Source organism: Cetorhinus maximus, chromosome 21 (genome assembly GCF_964194155.1).
Source record: "Cetorhinus maximus chromosome 21, sCetMax3.hap1.1, whole genome shotgun sequence".
Taxonomy (NCBI): Eukaryota; Metazoa; Chordata; class Chondrichthyes; order Lamniformes; family Cetorhinidae; genus Cetorhinus; species Cetorhinus maximus.
Window position 1 is genome coordinate 18,880,374 of NC_135899.1, and position 20,803 is coordinate 18,901,176.

Sequence of the window (20,803 nt, forward strand, 5' to 3'; positions counted from 1 at the left end):
ACCAGAACCGCACACATTTCAGGAGGACATAAACAGGGCGGCTGGTGAAATGAGCAGACTCAGAGCATGTTAGATTCAACACGGAAGTGTAAAGTGATGCATTTTGGCAGGAAGGTTGTGGAGAGTCAAATAAACTGGAACTCAACATCAGTCCCGCTCACAGACACAGTGACTCTCACACACCATAACAGACACGCCCACACACTCACAACATGAACTGGAACTGGATTACAATGGGCGGTCCAGGTGAAAATTAAACTTGGCAACACGGAAATAATCACAAAGCAAGTGTGAAGATCAAGAAAACTCATTCTCTGGAGGTTACAGGTATTCTCGGGAATCTGCAGACAATGTGGAAGCCGATTATTTTGAGGGGAGACCGCAAAACTGCCACGAAACAGACAGAAATGTGCTTAACTCCGTTTTTATTTATTCAGTAAATTCTATATTTATTCCACAGTTATCAGTTATTTTGTGACTGTGTGAAGTTTCATTGAACTGACCCGCAATATATTCCCTCACCTTTAAAAATATCAACTCGTCCTTTTGCTCCATCTGTTTCTGCAACTTTGAGAGTTTCTCCTCAATAGAATTTAAATTCTCCTCAATCTCTCGAAGGTTTTTCTCCATTCTTTCTAGAATCCTCTCCTCTTCTTCCCTGAGATCTCTGAGTAGTCGCTGCTCTTTCTCAGTGAGAATCTGATGCATTTTAGTGAACTCGGATGTGATGTGGGTCTGCAGACTGCTCGGCTGTTCCTATCAAATGAAATGTGAAACATAATTAATGTCCCGCGATAAAGAAAACAAAACTGACCGAGATCCCAGAAAACCAGAACAGGGAGACCTTACCCTGACTTCGGAAATCCTCCGCTTCTGTTTCTGTTCCGTTTCTAGAACCGCCGATTTCTTCTGTGTGAGAGAATCTAAGGAAGATTTCAGCTTATCCTGGGATTGGGAGAGAAAATCACAGAATTGAAGTGTTAGACCATGAAAATGTGATAAAACTATCAACTTAGAAAATATTTCCCCTTTTACCTTGAAGATTTCAACAGCTTCTTTAATCGGCAGGAAGCGGTGCTCTCTGTGTTCCCGCGAATCTCTACAAATCACACAGATCAATTTCTGGTCAGTTTCACAAAACAGCTTCAGTTCTTCCTGATGTTCCTCACAGTGAAGTTTGTTTTCCTTCTCTTTCGGATCCAGCTTTAATTTTCGAACTTTCTCGGCCAGATTCGCTAAGGCCCGATTTGCCCTGTGGTTTCTTTCCGGAAACTCCTCTCTACATTCCGGGCAGGAGTTTTTCTCCTTCTTTTCCCAACACTGGGTGATACAGGAGCGGCAGAAGTTGTGTCCACACTCCAGTGAAACCGGATTAGTGAAGAAATCAAGGCAAATGGAACAAGTTGTCTCCTCGGTCAAACTCTGGACCTGTTCTCTGAAAGCCATGTTCACACTCAGCACTTCCTGATTCAAACCGCTTTCAGTTTCGATGTTGCTGCCGCACACCCTCAGTTCAGCTTTTTCCCTATAAAGTTCACTGCGATCCTCAAGGAATTATTATTCCATCGTGGTCTATGTCCTCGCGACTTTCACACAGGACAGTAAAAATAACACGCCCATTCTAAAGGCGGAAAAGCAAAGTTAAAGCACGTAGGGGAATAATTGAAACCTGTCGAGGGCGGGATGGGCTCCAGGGAATGTTGACAGTGGAGAGAAAGAGAGAGAGAGGGAGGGAGAGAGGAGGGGGAGATCGGTGGGATCGAGATTCTATTGCACTTTTCTCCAGTCTGAACTCGCTGCCGATTACAATCCCTCTGGTGAAACAAGGTGTGAGATCCAGATCCTTAAAATGCGTTCCTGATTGCAGTCGCTCACACTAAGGCAAAAAGTACCATAATTTCAAGAAAGTATTTCGAGAGATAGATACAGAGAATTTAGAGGGTTCACAGTCCTCTGTGCTTCATGGATCCTTCCCAGGGACACCTCAACTGATGCAGGAAAGCTTTGGGGTGACATATTTCCCCCAATATTAGGGAGAATTTCTCCATCTGGCGATTGGTCACAATGTGGAACTCGCTGCCACATGATGTGGCTGAGGTCGAGAGCATTAATGCATTGAAAAGGAGGCTTGACATATGTTTTTATGCAGAATGTATTTGGAGTTTCTTTGTAAATGCTTGAGAAAATAAGATTTAGTTTCGGAAACAGAAAGAAAAAATCCAGAGATATTCAAACACCGCCTCGGGGATTTTGAGCTCTGTGCATTCATGTCTCAGGCAGTGCTTCCCTCCCAGTCCTTGATAAAGAGGAAGGACATCACAGGGTGTGGGGGCAGGGCTGTGGGACAGACCAATGGAAAATGGGAGGGGATCAAACGGCATCCTATTGGGATTAAACTTGAAGAGCTTCCCCCGACACTCGTGCTACGGCAGCAAGGAAAACCACAGGCTATTGAAGTTTTGAGATACATCAGGATTATAAACAGACAATTCAGTAAAGTTGGAAAAATATAGGGCAGAATTTAGCCCTCGATGGGCGAGCGGGACCCGCCCCCAACTCGCCGACGGAAAAATTCTGGCCAAAGAGTTAAGGCGGCAGGGGGGGGAAGTGGAGAGATCAACGTCGATTGGAAAAAAAATGTCTTGTTTTATTGCAGAGATATTGTCTGATATTCTCGTGCGAAATGTTTCATACATTTGACAGTATTGAACATTGGATTTTAATGTCACTGTCTGGGTGTTAAACAGCTCCTGTGTGGGGCACAGAAAGGACAATCTGGCCTGGGGGACATGAACAAACCTTTCACAGCCCAGCGGAAATTACTGACATTCATTTCAACGGAGGGAAAACCTGGGAAGTTCCTGTCATTGGAGACATTCCTCCCCACCGGTCGGAATTCGACTCGATTTTGGAAAATACTGTCACCCATCATCAACATGAGGAGAGTTCTGTCATCATCATTAAAATTTGACCGAGGCCATTCGGAGTGAAATCTCGAAGCAACTTTTCGCCTCCAAGTGTCGGAGAAATGTGGAATTGTCTCTCCTTTAAGGGGGAATACTAGGAATAATGTAATTTTCCAGGGTATCAAAACATACGGAGCTGAGGCGGATAAATGGAGTTGAGGGACATGTCAGTCATATCTAATCGAAAGGTGGAAGGGATTCAGGCGGCTGAACGTTCCAATCCTTTTCCTGTCCCCCGCCGACAGTCTGAGACCTTCCAACGAGATATTCAACCAAGGCCTCAAGTGGGAATTTCAGATCCCACAGTAAAGTGGAGCAGGGGAATTCTCCCGGTGTCCTGGACAACATCCCTCCCTCAACCAACACCACCAAGGACAGATTACCCCGTAATTCATCTAATTTCCTTTCTGCAGGGTCGTGCTGGGTGTAATATGACTCATTCATTTCCCTGAAAAACGGCGGTTACTGCACTTGCGAGAAATGAATTTCGGGTGCAGTCAGTTTCTGGGATGGGTTCAGACTCTATGTGAACGTCTCTTTTATTCATACAAAGTGCATCACTGCCACCTGCTGACAGAATATCAGTTCCGAAGAAGAGCCTAAGAAGCATAGAAACATTGAAACTAGGAGCAGGAGTAGGCCATTCGATCCTTCGAGCCTGCTCCGCCATTCATTATGATCATGGCTGATCATCCAACTCAATAGCCTGCTCCCGCTTTCTCCCCATATCCTTGGATCCCTTTCGGGTATTGAGCTATATCTTACTCCTTCTAGAAAACATACAATGTTTTGGCCTCAACTGTTTTCTGTGGTAGCGAATTCCACAGGCTCACCACTCCCTGAGTGAAGAAATTCATCCTCATCTCAGTCTTAAATGGTCTACCCGGTATCCTCAGACTGTGACCCATGGTCCGGGACTCCCCCACCATCGGGAACATCCTTCCTGCATCTAGTCTGTCTTGTCCTCCATTATTTTTAAATGTATTTCCATCCATTATTTTACTTCTACCTTTTAGCCTATTTCGATCCCTTACCCCCACCCCACCCCTACTCGGGTTTTCTGTCACTTGATCGCCCTGCTTTCTACCCTTAATTTAACCATTCGCACATTTCTTAGCTAATATCACGACCGTCAACACCCCTTTGTTCTTTTGTCTATGACATCTTTTGGTTATCTCCACCTATCACTGGCCCTCTATCCAGCTCTACCTGTCCCAACCCTCCCACCCCCAAACCAGCTTATATTTCACCTTTTTTCTATTTTTCCTTAGTTCTGATGAAGAGCCATGCGGACTTGAAGCGTTAACTGTGTTCCTCTCCACAGATGCTATCAGACCTGCTGAGTTTTTGCAGGTATTTTTGTTTTTGTTTAGGAATAAAAAAATTCTTGCAGTTCACCCATGCGCTCTTTGAATGTTTGCCATTACCTATCCACCATCATCCCTTTAAGTAAGTTTTCCCAATCCATCAGAGCCAACTCGCGTCTCATACCATCGTAGTTTCCTTTATTGAGGTTCAGGACCCTAGTCTCAGACTCAAGTACATCACTCTCCACCTTGATGAGGAATTCTATCATATTATGGTCACGCATCCCCAAGGGGCATCGCACAACTACATTGCCAATAATTCCTTTCTCATTACAGAATACCCTGCCTAGGATGGCCTGTTCTCTAGTTGGTTCCTCAACGTATTGATCTAGAAAACTATCCCATATACAGGCCAGTAATTCCTCCTCTACGGAATTGTTACTAATTTGGTTTGCCCAATCTAAATGCAGATTAAAGTCATCCATAATTACAGACGTTCCTTTATTGCATGCCTCTCTAATTTCCTGTTTAATGCTATTCCCAACATCACCGCTACAATTTGGGGATCTATATAAAAACCCTACCAACGTTCTTTGCCCTTTAGTGTTTCTCAGCTCTACCCATACAGGTTCCACATCGTTGCAGCTAATATCTTCCCTCACTATTGTGTTAATTTCCTCTTTAACCAGCAATGCAACTCCACCATCTTTTTCTTTTTGTCTGTCTTTCCTAAACACTGAATACCCCTGGATGTTCAGCTCCCGTCCCTGTCCACCCTGCAGCCATGTCTCCGAAATCACGACGATATCATACCTGTTTACATCTATTAATTAATTGATCCACTTTATTGCGAATGCTTCTTGTGTGAAGGCACAAAACCTTAAGGCTTATCTTTTTAACATTACTTGTCCCGTCCCCATTATTTTTCACTGAGGTCCTGCTTGATTCTTGCCATTGATTTCTCTGCCTATCTCTTTTCTTATTCCCCTTTCTGTCTTTTGTTCTTGTCCATAATCCCCCCTCCTCTGACTCCTTGCATAGGATCCCATCCCCTTGATATTTTAGTTTAAACACTACCCAACCACTCTTGCTAATATTCCCCACAGAACATCAGTCCCGGGCCTGCCCAGGTGCTACCTGTTCAGTTTGTACAGGTTCCACGTGCCCCAGAACCAGACCCAATGTCCCAAGAATGTGAAACACTCCTCCTCACACCATCACCTCAGCCACGTATTCATTCAAAATATCCTGCTATTTCTACTCTGACTAGCACGTGGCACTGGTACTTATCCTAAGATCACAACCTTTGAGGTCCGACTTTTCAACTTACTTCCGAACTCTCCTATATTCTACTTTTAGGACCTCAACATTTTATTTTTACCTATGTCGTTTGTACCAATATGTATCATGACCACTGGCTGTTCACCCTTCCCCTTCAGAATGTCCTGTAGCCATTCTGAGACATCCTTCACCCTAGGACCAGGGAGGCAACAAACCGTCCTGGAGTCTCGTTTGTCCACCTGTCCATTCCCCTTACTATTGAATCGCCTAAAATTATTGCACTCCCACACTTTTTCCTCCTCCCCTGTTCAGCAGAGCCAAGTGTGGTGCAACGAAATTGGCTATTGCTGTTTTCCCGTGAGAGGCCATTCCGCCAACAGTATCCAAAGTTGTATATATGTTTTGCAGAGGAATAGCCACAGTACATTCCTGCACTGCCTGCCTAATCCTCTTGCTCCGCCTGGTGGTCAACCAGTCCCTTCCTGCCTGTGGACTCTTAGACTGCGGTGTGACCACCTCTCTATATATGCTATCCACAATACTCTCCACCATGCGGATGCTCCAAAGTGTCCCCAGCCGCCGCTTGAGCTCCGAAACCCGGGCTTCCAGGAAGTGCAGCTGGAGACACTTCCCGCACACATGCTGGTCCCGGGCAAAGGAAATGTTCCCAGCTTCTCACATGGAGCAGGAGGAGCAACCACGGCTTTGAGCTCTCCTGCCATGACTTACCACTTTAAATTAAATTGTACCTTATACTTAATACCAGATATATCAATTACTCTCGGTTACTTATTCTCTGCTCTCGTTGTTACAGAATATAGCCCTTACAAACGATGAACCACAAAATAAGACCTTGAAAACTATAAGTGTTAAAAGTAGTAAATACTTACCTGAATGTACACACAGTCCTCAAAGTATCACCTCATTCCCTTGCTCACCGCTCTCCCTCAGTCACTAAACTCCAACTTAAGCACTCTACTGCAGCCCAAAGCTGCACCAAAGTGCAATTTCGAAATGTTAACACTCCTTCTCTCTCCACAAATGCTGCCAGACCTGCTGAGTTTTTCCAGGAAATTTCTGTTTTTATTTTCTGACAGAATTTCAGTGCTGAATGAAAGAATTGAGCATTCAAAGCGGCCCAAGAATTGCTGAGTATGGTTTTTGAAGGTTCATAGGTTCGAAAGGCTGAGTGGTCTCCTTCTGTGTTGTATGAGGCTGCAACTTTCAAGCATTCTTAGACTTGGATCCGATCAAATTCAGATTCACAAAGTCGATTCAATCAATCCCATTGTTTCTTGATTTGTTCCCAGGGGTGTTAGTGGGAAAGATTAGCTGGAGAATGTCACATTAATATCCACAATTATCCGGGAAATATTTACGAATTAAGATTTTGCATTAATGTGATATATGCTGCAGTATTTAGCTGGTTTTGAAATCGGCTATATAAACCAACATGATTGTCATCCTGGCATTGCTGCGCTAACAGAGGGATTTAAAAACAGTAATGGTGGGAACAAGTGATTGGAGATATCCGGAACTGAACAGCATCGGAGTCAGTCTTGATATCAAGACTCTGGTTTGTGCAGATCAACCCCAATCTACTGAACTCCTGGTTTGTCAGTTCATCTGGTGAATATCACAATGGGATCCATTCTGCGGGATGAAATGTTGGACATTAAACTCTCTCGACGGAACTTGTTAGACTCCACAGAGGACCATAGGGTCCGCTTAACCCAGTAAAATCGTCCATGAACCTCGTATTTTCCATCTAAAGTGTGTTCTTATGTAATTATTACTCCTCTTTTACTGACTCCACTGTTGACTGTTGTCTTTGTTTCTGAAATGACACCTACACGTCTCCCTTTCAAACAGCCGCAGGGAATGTAGTGTTAGTTGATCCTGACAGGAATTAGGAATGTTGCCATCCTGCCCTTTACAGCCTTTCAGCCTCAGCATTGAATTAAGGAACTTCAGATTCTAACCACCGTTCACATTCTGCTGTAACCATTAACACCTGCTCTGGAACCAGCTTATGAGCCAAAGAACACAGGAACAGGAGGAGGCCATTCGGCTTGTCGAGCCTGCTCTGCCATTCAATTAGATCATGGCTGATCATCTATTTCAATGCCACTCCCCCGCAATAACTCCATATTCTTTGATGACATTGGTCTCAAGAAATCTGTCGATCTCTGTCTTGCACATGCTTGATGATTGAGTTTCCACAGCCCTCTGGGGTAGAGAATTCCAAAGGTTTACCACCCTCTGAATGAAGAAATTCCTCCTCATCTCAACCTTAAATGGTCTACCTCTTATCTTGAAATTATCTCCCCTGGATCTAGACTCACCAGTCAGGGGGAGCATTTTATCTACATCCACCCTATCACACCTTGTAAGAATTTTGTAAGTTTCAATGAGGTCACCCCTTATTCTTTGAATCTCTAGAGAATACAGACCGTCTCCTCAATCTCTCCTCATAAAAGAATCCCTCCAGGATTAATCTTGTGAAGCTCCGCTGCACTACTTCTGTAGCGAGTATATTCCTCTTTAGATGAGAGGACCAAAACTGTGCACATTACTACAGGTGAAGTCTCAGCAAGGCTCTGCATGACTGCAGCAAGACATCCTTACTCCTGTATTCCTCGCGATGAAGGCCAGCATGCATTTACCTTCCCAATTTCTTGCTGCATGTGCATGCTAGTTTTTTGTCAAGAGTGTGAAGGTACTATGCTGCAGTTCTGCCGAAGGGCCATGGAGGCTCGAAACGTTGACTGATTTCTTCTCCGCCGATGCTGCCAGACTTGCTGAGTTTTTCCAGGTAATTCTGTTTTTGTTTTGTGTGAAGGAACACTCCACTTGCCTGGTAAAGCGCAGCTCAAACCACACTCACGAAACTCGGCATCATCCAGAACAACGCAGCCCGCCTTATCGACTGCCCAACCACTATCTTAAACATTCACCCCCCTTCACCACCAGTGTTCGGTGGCAGCAGTATTTGCCATATGCACTTTGCACCTTGCTACGAGCCATTTAAGTGCTTGTTGTGTATTTATGGTGTCATTTTTTTATTTGCAGGATTACTGAAGATTACCATTGAGTATCGTTATCAGAGGGCATTTTGTGGGATTTTACTGTGACGGGTGAATGTGCGCTGGTGAGTAATTCACTGTGGACCGCATTAGTTTCTGGGATGGCTTGAGACTCTGAATGGACGCAAGTTTTTCATTGATACAAAGTGCACCGCTGCCACCTGCTGACTGAAGCTCGGTGCTGCAGGAAAGAAAAAGGACCCGAGAAGTGGGGGCTGTCTTTGAAAGTTCACAGGCACCACGGATCATAGAAACATAGAAAATGGGAGCAGGAGTAGGCCATTCGGCCCTTCGAGCCTTCTCCGCCATTCATTATGATCATGGCTGATCATCCAACTATAAAGAACAGGAGTGCATTGTAATTTTGCTTTCTTCTTTTGTAGAAAGTCTGATAATGTGACTTTGCAAAGGAAGGCTACAAGTGGAGTAAAGTAAGCAAAAGCTTCAATAAAATAAAATATCCAAATTACAAGGTTAAAATACAGAAGTTAGGTCTCAGAAGGTGTAGCAGCTTTATTACTTCTAGCTTCTAGACTGTTGCTGGTATGTAATTGCAGTACAGCAGGGTTAATCCAGCCACAGTATTTTAAATTATAACAGCTCCAATTAATACAAATTGAAACTCTCTCCTAGCCAAATCGCACATATTTTTTCAGTATTATACATCAAAGTATCAGTAGAAAACGGTACAAAAATTCCCTGGACAAGAAAGATGCTTTATAGGCATTTAGATTTATTTAAGGATGGGGACCTTGATCAGAAGGCCTCAAGCTTACAAGTTTACACAGTTGGCAAATGGAAGTGCTCGAAATTTTAATGGCAACATAGCAATAGCATAAAATTATATTAGTATCAATTTATTGGTTTGTGTGTGCGTGGAAATTATGTGCCATATCGATCGATTGGGCTCCTTCTGTGCTGGATCATGCAATGATTATCATGTATTCTGCTACTCAAATCTAATCGATACCACCTTCTCAAATTGAATTCATCCAATCCCCTTGTTTGGTTGTATGTTCCGTGACCATCATTGGGAAAGTTTAACTGGGCAGCCCCACACTAAAATCCACAATTATGTGGGATAGATATAATCAGCATGATTTTCCATTAATGTCTAACCTTTGATATATACTGTAGTATTTAACTGGCTTTAACTTCAGCCTCAAGAACATGGTTGACATCAAGACGGTGTAGTTCTAACAGAACGATTTAAGTTCAGTAATGGTGGGACCAAGTGATTGAAGAACTCAGGAAATAGACACAATCACTGTCAGTATGGTGTCAAACCTCTTGTTTAGATGTCAGTTTCTTTAATTCAATCATGCGATGTGCGGTTCTCTGGCTAGGCCAGCATTTATTGCCCACCCCTAATTACCCTTGAGAAGATGGTGGTGATGAACTCCCAATCTTCTACACTTCTGGTTTGTCTGGTACTCAAGTGAATATCGCAATGGGGTTCACTCTACGGAGCAAATTATGTGACGGTCAACTCTCTGTACAGACACCCTTAGACTCTACAGACAAGCACAGAGACACGTGTGCCAATAAAAGTCATTATGAGCCTCGTGTTTTCCACCTAAAGCTTTTCCTTATATTTTTTAATCCCCGAATCAGGTCACTGTTAACTCCTGCCTTTCGCTCTATTCCAAAGGGATTAGAGTACAAGAGTAAAGCAGTCTTACAGTAATTATACAGGGGCTTGGCGAGTCGTCAACTGGTACTGTGTACAGTCTTGGTCTCCTTAACTATCGTAGGATATGCTTATTATAGAGGGAGTGGAAAGAAGTTTCATGAAACTAATTGATGGGGAATTTCTATGCGGAGAGTTTGTGTAAATCTAGCATGTAATCCGTAGAGATGAGGAGAATGAAAGGTTGTCTCATTGCAGCATTTAAAATTGTTAAGAGCTTTGTCATGGTAGATGCTGGAAGGATGTTTCATCTGATTTAAGAGTTTAGAACTGGGAACCATGGTGATTCAGCTGAAAAAATCTGGAAAATTCAATCTGGACGCGACAAGGAAATTAAACATGAGGATCATCGGGAAGAAGTGAAGCTGTTTTGTGAAACTGACAAGACATGTCCTGCTGGGAGAGACCAACAGAATCACGAGTCGCACCATCTCCTGCTGATCAATGAAGCTGCTGAGATCTTCAAGGTACAATCAACAAGAGATTCACTCACATGTTTTCAGAAACACTTTCATTCTGTGGTTGTCTTTCTCAATCCGAGGATCGATTGAAGTCTTCAATAGAATCTCACACAAAAAAATACATCGGCCGTTCTGTAAACGGCACCAAAACAGAAAGAGAAGATTTCCGAAGTTAAGCTGAGGTCTTCTTGTAATAAAAAGAGAAAGTGCTGGAAAAACCCAGCAGCTCTTGCAGCAGTGAAAGTGAGTAGGAGGTATTTAAAGTGTGTGTAGTGTGGGAGTGGGGTTGGTTGGGGAGGTGGTGAATGCAGTGTGTCGGGGTTGTGGAAAGGTGAGGAGCAGCCAGCAGCAGGCAGGATAATTCATGCATCTCCTGGGCACAAATTGTCAATAAAGAGAACAAAAAGAAATAACTTTACATTTCTACAGCGCCTTTTGCGACCACATGACATCCCAGAGCACTTTGCAGCCAGTGAGTTGTTTACAAAGTCTGTTAACTGTTGCAATATAGGAAACACAACAGGCAATCTATAATCTACAGATGTGATAATGACCAGATAATCTGTTTCTGTGATGTTGTTTGAGAGATAAATATTGATTGAACAGGACACTCAGCGTCATTCACTTCAACCTAGACTGTCACCCACTTTCACTGATCTGGTTTCAGTTATTTACAGTTCTTAGTTCACCAATTAAATACACATCTATCTCTGTTCTGATATTTTAAACCAATATCCCTATTGGAAAAAAGCGGCATAATTCGGATCAATCTTTTGATATTTTTATTTTATTCTCACTCCACTGTTCTCTTTGCAAAGCATATTGTCACAAGTTGATATCCAATCAGAATCCGGGCTGCAGAATGGAGCCCCAGTCTCCTCTCCTGCACCGTTTAAGATTCATGCCCCTAATGGTTGTTACAGTTTAGCTCCGGCTACAAAGCCTAAGCTACAAGGTAAATCAAGGTACAGAACACATTGTCCATCCTATCCTCTGTCTGTTCTGTGTTTGAACCTCTGCTCTTTTCAATGGCTGGAACGCTGCCCCCATTAGATTTCCTGAACTCCGGAATCCCTGAGCCATTTGGACTGTGCCGCCCTGCTGAGAAATGCTCCAGCCAGATAAATGGATTTAGATTGGTGGTCAATACAGACCGTACCCAACTGGTTAGCTGATCTGCTCTCCGACCCATATTCACTTTCACTGACTTGAACAAAATATAATATCCACCCTGTCAGTGAAAGGAGGAGGGGAGGGGAGTGGAGAAGGCAGATAGGAAGGGAGTGAAAGATGGCATTGTGGTACTGTAACTGGACTAGTATTCCAGAGACCCAGGGTTATGCTCTGGGGAGTCAGTTTCGAATTCCACCACGTCAGCTGGTGAAATTTAAATTCAATAAAAATCTGGAATTAAAAGTCTGATGATGACTATTACATTGCCCCATTGCCGATTGTTTTAAAAACTCATCTGATTCACTAATGCCCCTTTAGAGAAGGTAAGCTGCTGTCCTTACCTGGTCTGGCCTACATGTGACTCCAGACCCACATCCCATGAACAATTGAAAAAATGTGATTCTACTGTTTTGCGTCCTCACCAATTTCCAATATCACCCCCAATGTTGACTGGCTACCGTGACTCTGCTCTTCCACTCAATCGCTTCAAGTTTAACGTCATTTGTTATAAATTCCTGGTCAGAACAATACTTCACTGCACAGCTGGTCTCTGAGCTTCACTCTGCTACTTTGCTGGGTTCTGGTCAGGAATTGGCTTTCGTCTGAGCTGAATTCCAGTTGTACTGTGATCTCTGTATTTGCTGCAGCTTTTTACTGAGATTGTATCCTCTTCTGGACCCTCCTCCGAGCTCCATTAAGCACATTCCCACTGAACTGCTGCTATCCAACTTCCCGTCCTGTTCCCATGTTAGCTCACAATGTAAATGGGGGCATCTCCTCACTTCCTGTCCAGCTAATTTTCAAATTCCCCCACTTTCATAAGGCCCATTTCAAAAATACCGACCATCAATCGCTGTTCTTGCACTTGATCTCCAACCTTACCTTAACAAAGTCCTTGAATGTGTGCTCACTTCTGAAATCCATGTCCATTTTCCAGCAGTTACATGTTTAAACCAACAACAGGATTTTCATCCATCAGAGCGTCAGTGGTCTAATAATTGTCACAAATAACATGTACTATGACAGCGAGCATAGCGCATTACCCCTCATTATCCTTTTGGACCATCCTGTAACCATTGACATGCTCATCATCACCATTCTCCTCCAATGTCTCTCCTCAATTGTCAGTGTGACTGTATTGATTTGGTTCCACATTTGCCAATTTGATCAACAGAAGAGTTTCTGCAGCAATAGTTTCTCTTCCCCCCTCAGCACTGTATCCGGAATCTCCCCAGGATTTATTCTTTTCTTCTCTCTATTACTCATCCACATGTTGCCCAGGTCAACCTAATCCACAGAAACAGGGTCAGTTTTCAATGACAACCAACTCTACCACTCCACGACCTGTCTTGGACCTTCCACCACCAGTTTGTTTTCAAGCAGCTTATTTGGAATCCAGTTATGTAGGAACCGGAATTTCTTTCAAATGAGTATTGAGAAGATTTAAGTTATTACCTTACAAAGTTATTACCGATTCTCCATCCCCTCCTTGTCCACGGTCTCTGACTCCGACTCTGTCTCTGACTGAACCAAACCCTTGCCGTCCTAATCAATCTGGAATCGCACTGCTGGTTGTGATCAAACTAAGAGTGTCTGGGACATTCTCTGGAGTACATGGTGTATCCCGTCTTTCCAATCTCCTCTGCTGAGTGTTTTTTTTTTAATTTAGTTTCTTAAGGTGATTTTGGATTTCTTCATTTCTGCATTCGTTCACCACCTCCCTTTTTCCTTTTTTCCTTCCCTTCGCTCTGATGTTGTGAATTTCTTCCTCTCCTCACCTCAAAAGCATTAATGAGTGACACCCTAGTCAAACCTCCAGAGATTGCAGGTTAAATTCGCCGAAGTGGTAAAGCAACATGTGCGGTCGCAAATCAGTAGCTCATTTCACATTGCATACTCCCGGGCTCATACTTTATTTTGCCCTTTTCTATCTCAGCCGTTCCCTCTCCTCTCCACCGTTGCACTCTCCCAATCCCTGTGCACTGCCAAACATCGACCCCCGCACTCAACCATTCTCAACTCTGCTCCCCCTGCAAACTCTCCACCACCACTTTGCACCAACTCCAAATGTTCAATCTCTCCCACCTCCCACGCCCTGGGCACTCTACACCCCCACCTTACATATTCTACCCTGCCACCAATGGACTTTTCCCTGCACCATCCTCCTTACTCCTGCTCACTCTCCCCTTGCCGCAATGTACTTACCCCTTACCCAATCATCATGCAGTTTGCCTTCCCCACTGAGCACTCTCGCCCTCCAACCACACTCTCCCACACTCCGCAGCCCGCCCGTCCACCCAATGTTTCCAGTGAATTTCAGGTCTTTATCTCCAGACACCCAGGGTGTAAAATCTCAGGTAACAGCAAATTCCAAGAATTTAAACTGCAACCTGAGTGAGATCTTTAAAAGGAAAGCATTCAAATAAAACACAGCAGGAAATTAAATCACTGACTGTGTTATTTTAACTATCCCCCAGCTCCAGCCTCTCCGACTCTGGATGTGAACACAGCGAATCCCCAGCTTATCCTGTCTGAGAACCGGACCAGTGTGAGGCTCGGAGACAAATGGCAGCACGGACAAGTTTGACATCTGGGGCTGCGTCCTGCGATTGGGGCAATTTACATAAGGGAGACATTGCTGGGAGGTGAAGGTGGGAAACATGACGTGGTGGGGTCTGTCAATGGTCGAAGAGTCTGCCAGCAGTAAAAAAGGTGATCAACCAGAGACTTCAAACTGGATGCTGGATTGTGTGGCTTGAACCAGGAGCTGGTTATTTTGGCGGAACCATCCACTCATCGACCCCCTTCACCCCGAGAGTGAATCCCCGGAAAATCGGGGTTTTCCTGGACTATGAGGATGGACAATGTAGTTTTACAATGTGGACAACGTGTCCCATCTGCACAATTTCACCCACACTTTCACTGTGAGAACCTTTCCCTTCTTCAGTCCGGGATGGAATAACAATAGGAAAATTCCGCACCGCCGGCATTCCGTGGTATTTAAGGTCACTAACAAGACGACCCCATAATTTCACACCGTCTCCCTGCCTCCTGCCTGCTGAAAACTGATGGGTGTCGGTCTCAGTCACAGGTGGAGAGAGAAGCCAGGTTAACATTCCGGGTATAAACCCGGAACGAGGAACTGGAAGAACAGCGAGGACCTCTGTTGGGCTCGGGGCGAGAAGGAGGGGTAGAGGAGAACTAAATAAAAGCTCAATTGTAGAGAGGAACTTACTGGGTAGAATGAGCTGTGAACTGTAGGAACCCGGTGACCTTTCTGCCTGTAATGTTGCGCCACTGGCGGAAGGTGGTGGGCATCAGCGTGTTTGAGATGAATCAGTGCAATACCTTTGCTGCCAAGCACTGTTATTAAAATATACAGTAAAAGCAGCACTTGCTCGAGAAAGAGGGCTTGATGTTTAATTACATTCCAGAAGCCTCTCCAAGGCCTCACAGTAATAAAGGACAGGCGTTGGGAAACTCCACCGTTGAGCACTTGACCGTAATCCTTCCTTTCGGTGAAAATGTATCAGTCAACCTCTTACATCACATTGATGGGAAAATTATAATTTAACATCTCTAATCTCTCTCTCCTATAGGTTTTAAAAACACATTCCACACATGAACCATTACTTTCTGATTTTCCTCATTTCGTTGTCAAATGCTTTCAACTTTCCTCAAATTCCACACCCTTCATATCCGTTTCTTACTCTTTAATAATACAAGTGCAAATATTTCATGTTATAAGTTTTTTTTCTCTATTATCACTCAAACGTCATTTGACAAATCAGTTGTGAACATCGGTCTGTGTTAAATTTCCTGTCTTAAGCCATTTAAGAACCCACTGTGACAAGCTTAATGATTGAGATCAGTGTTTCTTATTAATGAATTGATTTGATTAGACCAGAAGAACACAAGAACCATGAGCAGGGGTAGACGATAGGGCCCAAACACTGCTCCATCATTCAATATGATCATCGCTGATATTCTGCATCATCTCCACTTTCCTGCCCACTCCCCATATGCCGTGATTCCTGGAGAGATCAAAAATCTGTCCTTAGTATTAAATACATTCACTGATTCCACAACCTTCTGGTGTAGAGAATTGCAAATCATCACAATCCTATGAGTGAAGAAATTTCTCATGGTGTCGGGCGTAACATATTAGCAAGGGTAGAAGATTAGATAGCCAACAGGAAGCGGAGAGCAGGCATAGTGGGTCATTTTCGAGTTGGCAAGATGTGGCGAGTGGAATGCCATAGGGATCAGTGCTGGGGTATCCACTGTTTACAATTTATATCAATGACTTGGTTGAAAGGACTGAATGTGTGATTGCTAAATTTGCTGATAACACAAAGATGGGAAAGTGAGTTGTGAAGATGACATAAGAAGCCAGCAAAGACACATAGATGGGTTAAGTGTGTTGACAAAAAATTGGAGTGACAAAATGTGAACTTATTCACTTTTTCAGAAGAATAGGAAAGCAGTACATTATTTAAATGCTGAGAGATTGCAGAACTCTGAGACGCAAAGGGTGTCCTGTGAGTATATGGGCGCAGCAGTGATTAGGGAGGCAAATGGAATGCTAGCATTTATTACAAGGGAGATGGAATATAATAGTGAAGATGTTTTACTCCAGTTGTGCAGGGTACTGGTCAGACTACATCCGATGTATTGCGTACAGTTTCGGTCCCCTTACGTAAGAAAGAATGTAAATGCAGGTGCAGGACAGAGAAGGTTCACTCAACTGCTACCTGGGGCTGGGGAGGTGGAATGGGAGTAATCTTGGCAGGAAAAGTTGAGCAGGTTGGGCCTGTATCAACTGGAGTTTAGAAGAATGAGAGGTGATGCTATTGAAGAACATAAGATCCTGAGGGGACTTGACAAGGTGGATGTTGAAAGGATGTTTCCCCTTATGTGTGCGATTTGAACCAAGGGCTACAATTTTAAAATAAAGGGTCTGCCATTTAAGACTGAGACAAGGAGAAACTTTTTCTCAGAGTGTTGCTCTTCTTTGGAATTAACTTCTGCAGAGAGCAGTGGAGGCAGGGTCATTGAATATTTTTTAAGGCAGAGATAAATAGAGTCTGGACCAACAAGGGAGTAAAAGGATATCGGGGTGTGGAGTTGAGCCACAATCAGATCAGCCATAATCTCATTGAGTGACAGAGCAGGCTTGAGGGTCTGACTGGCCTACTCCTGCTCCTGAATTATATGTTGGACGTTTCTCATCTCAGTCCTAAATGATTTACCCTTTACGCTGAGACTGTGTCCCATGATCTAGATTCCCAGCCCAGAATCTTGTCTGTTTCAGTGAGATCATCTCTCATTCTTCTGAACTCCAGACAGTATAGGTCTAATTTAATGAGCCTTTTATCATCGGACAAGCCTTTCTCATAACATGAACTAATCGAATGATCCTTCACTGTAACTGGCTGATCAATTGCTGAGACCAAAATATTTATTTCCTGTCTTTCTTCTAAAATATTTTTCATTATTATTTGCATTCAAAGCCATGAAGCAGACAAATAAAAGCCACCATTTTTTTTTTTCATTTAAGGTCAGTATGAATAATATTTACTTTTTTCATTCATTCAGGTGATATGGGCTTCGCTGTCTGGGGCAGCATTTATTACCCATCCCTAGCTGCCCTTGCGAAGTTGGTGTGTGAGCTGTTTTATTGAACCGCTGTTGTCCATGTGGTGCAGGTACAGCCACAGTGCTTCTAGGATTTTGACCCACCGACAGTTAAGGAATGGCGATATATTTCCAAGTCATGATGGTGAGTGAATTGGAGGGTAACATCCAGGTGGTTGTGTTCCAAACTATCTGCTGCCCTTTCCCTTCTAGATGGTAGTGTTCATGGGATTAGATGGTGCAGTCTAAGGAGCCTTGGTAGTACATCTTGAAGTTGGTACACACTGCTGCTAATGTGCGTCGGTGTTGGAAGGACTGAATATTTATGGATGCGGGGTCAATCAAGCAGGCCACTTTGTCCTGGATGATGTCAAGCTTCTTGAATGTTGTGGGAGCTGCACTCATCCAGGCTAGTGGGTCGCACTCCATCAAACTCCTGACTTGTGCCTTGAAGATGGTAGACAGGCTTTGGGGAGTCAGGAGATGAGTTACTAATTGCAGGATTCCTAGTCTCTTAACTGCCCTTCTAGCCGCATTATTTATATGGCTGGTCCAATTAAGTTTCTGGTTAATGTTAACCCCCAGGGTGTTAATAGTGGGTAATTCAGTGATGGCAATGCCATTGAACATCAAGGGATGTTGCTTCAATTCTCTTTTGTTGGAGATGGTCATTGCCTGCCATTTGTGTGGTGCAAATGTTACTTGCCAGTTGTCAGCACAAGCCTGGATATTGTCCAGGCCATGCTGCATTTGGACATGGACTTCTCCAGTGTCTGAGAAGTCATGAATGGTGCTGAACATTCTGCAATCATCAGCGGACATCCCCACTTCTGACCTTATGATGGAAGGAAGTAGATTGATGGAGCAGCTGAAGATGGTTTGGCCTAGGATACTATCCTAAGGAACTCCTGCAATCATGCCCTGGAGCTGAGATGACTGGCCTCCCAACAACCACAAATATCTTCCTTTGTGCTGGGTATGACTCCAACCAGTGGAGCGTTTTCCCCCTGACTCCCATTGACTCCAGTTTTTCTAGGGATCCTTGATGCCACACTTAGTCAAATGCCGCCTCGATGTCAAGGGCAGTCACTCCCACATCACCTACATATGGCATTTGGTAGATGTGGACACTTGAGGAGTTTGTGGGTTAATTAAGCAAACAGCAAAATATCTCCACACCAGTTTTGAGAAGGTCTAATACATCACTCCATTCTCCATCCTGGGTGCATCCATTAAATGCTCCCAGAGACAGATGGCCTTCTGCTTTGATTGGCTGACAGACTTTTTCACTTATTATGTAAATGAGATATATTTCATCACAGAACCTGAAACAAACACTTCATAATGTTGCTCAGTAATTTAGCGAGAGCATGTCATCAGATGTACTGTCCTGGAACATACAAAATTCAAATGTTAACACATTGTAGACTGATGAAAGTCCAAAAATAGACTAAAAAAGCTTTGATTTTCCAGCAGGAAAGAGCACAAGAGTTAATAGTAAAATGATGAGCAAATTGCTGATCTCAGCTGCAAAGAACCTGAAGGGAGAGCTTTGTGTCTTAGACAGGAGTGGACGTGAACTAATAGAAGGAAGTGATTGAAAAGCTAATTAGAAAAGGAGAGTGAATAATACAGGACTAATTGTGTAAAAGTTCAGTGGACGGGCTGGTATTCAATATTGATTTTTACTAACAGACAGAGTCAGCGGAAACACAAATAAGTGCAGCGGCAAACCAAACACATAAAATAATAGAGGATGCACTGACGACAGGGAGAACACTTGTAAAGACCCTGATAAAGCCAAAACAATGGGAAGCTACAGAAACAGGAGTCGGCCTTTAAGCCTCTTGAATCTCCTCACCATTTCATTAAATCACACACTAATGCCTAATACAGAAGATCCAGTCACGGAAGAGGTAGCAGTTCAGAAGCTAGAGAACGTGGTGAGGACAAACTTGATGTTGGGAAGGTGCAGGTAGATTCTGGCTGTGAGTAGTGATAAGTGTGGGAATGATGATGAGTATCTAGAGATAGATATGTGTACATTGAGGATGAATGAGAAAGGGTATTAGAGGAGCGGGAAGGACTAAATAATAAAGTAAGAAATTCTGGAAGTTATTCAGGAAAATAGAGCCAGGCCTTACAGGATTGAAATTAGGAAATATTTCAAGATAAAAAGACTGGTAGAAGTCTGCAACTCTCTTCCCCAAACGGCAATCGATGCTAGATCAATTTTGAATTTCAGGTCAGAGATAGATATTTGTCAGCAAAGGGATAAGGGAAAAGGCATGTATATGGAGTTAGATCGAAGCTCAGCTATGATCTCACTGAATGACAGAACAGTTTCAAGGGGCTAAATAACCCCTCTGCTGTTCCTATGTTCCTTTAGGAAAATGATGGCCTGGACAAATATGTATTTTGATGCCCTTTGAGTTGTTTATAGTAGTGTTTGGTGATAGTTTCAGAAAGAAAACTGCAATCTCGGAAGTTTCTCTACGATTGTTTATTATTTGAATTATAAGAATAACATTGCATTTAAGTGGCAAATAATCTACACATTACACACTGAACTAATAAATAATAACACCGATTTCAAAAAAACCTTGTTCACCAAGATATTTTGAATCACATCATTTTCGATAGACAGGGTCACAAGTGAAGATAGTCTGCCCTCACCCATATTCAATCACTAATGTGATTTTCTAAGCTGTTGACTGCTCACCACTGATGTGAGTTAACAGGGTCTTGAGTGTTATCCATGTGTTCAGAAACCTGAAGTTTGTTTTGTTTAACTGGCACTAGTGTGAGTTGGAAGCAGATTTTGGAGTTAGCCAAATTCTTTGCAGAGGTTGTTTTCAGTATTATCAGGCTCTCCCCAGGCAGTCAACCAACATTAAGACCGGCCATGTCCAAATAAGTCCATTGAGGTTATGATGTCTCTCCATCTTTCCACTATGGAAATGCATCACTTCACACTTATCCACATTAAATCTCATTTGCCTTGAGCCTGTCCATTTCACCAGTCCATATGCTTCTGAAGTCAACTACTCTTCTCTTCACTATTTAGCCTGCAGCCAAGTTTAATATCATCTGCAAATTTTAAAAGTGTAATTTTAATAACCAAGTCCAATTTATTATATACCAAATAGTTTCTTGTCAATTGCTTTGTATTTCTCGCTAATTTTCCTGGATTTGTCTCCGC

General features: G+C 43.3%; 1 protein-coding gene across 1 annotated transcript in view; it reads right to left on the minus strand.

Moving 5' to 3' along the window:
- LOC144695532 (uncharacterized) overlaps positions 1-20,803 on the minus strand; it is a 91,263-nt gene that overhangs the window by 21,015 nt on the left and 49,445 nt on the right. Inside the window, exons 8-10 of the mRNA XM_078566408.1 lie at positions 1,036-1,525; positions 850-945; positions 523-756 (exon numbers count right to left, since the gene is read on the minus strand). Of these exons, the coding sequence (XP_078422534.1) occupies positions 523-756; positions 850-945; positions 1,036-1,525 (820 nt within the window). The remainder of the gene's footprint in view (positions 1-522; positions 757-849; positions 946-1,035; positions 1,526-20,803) is intronic.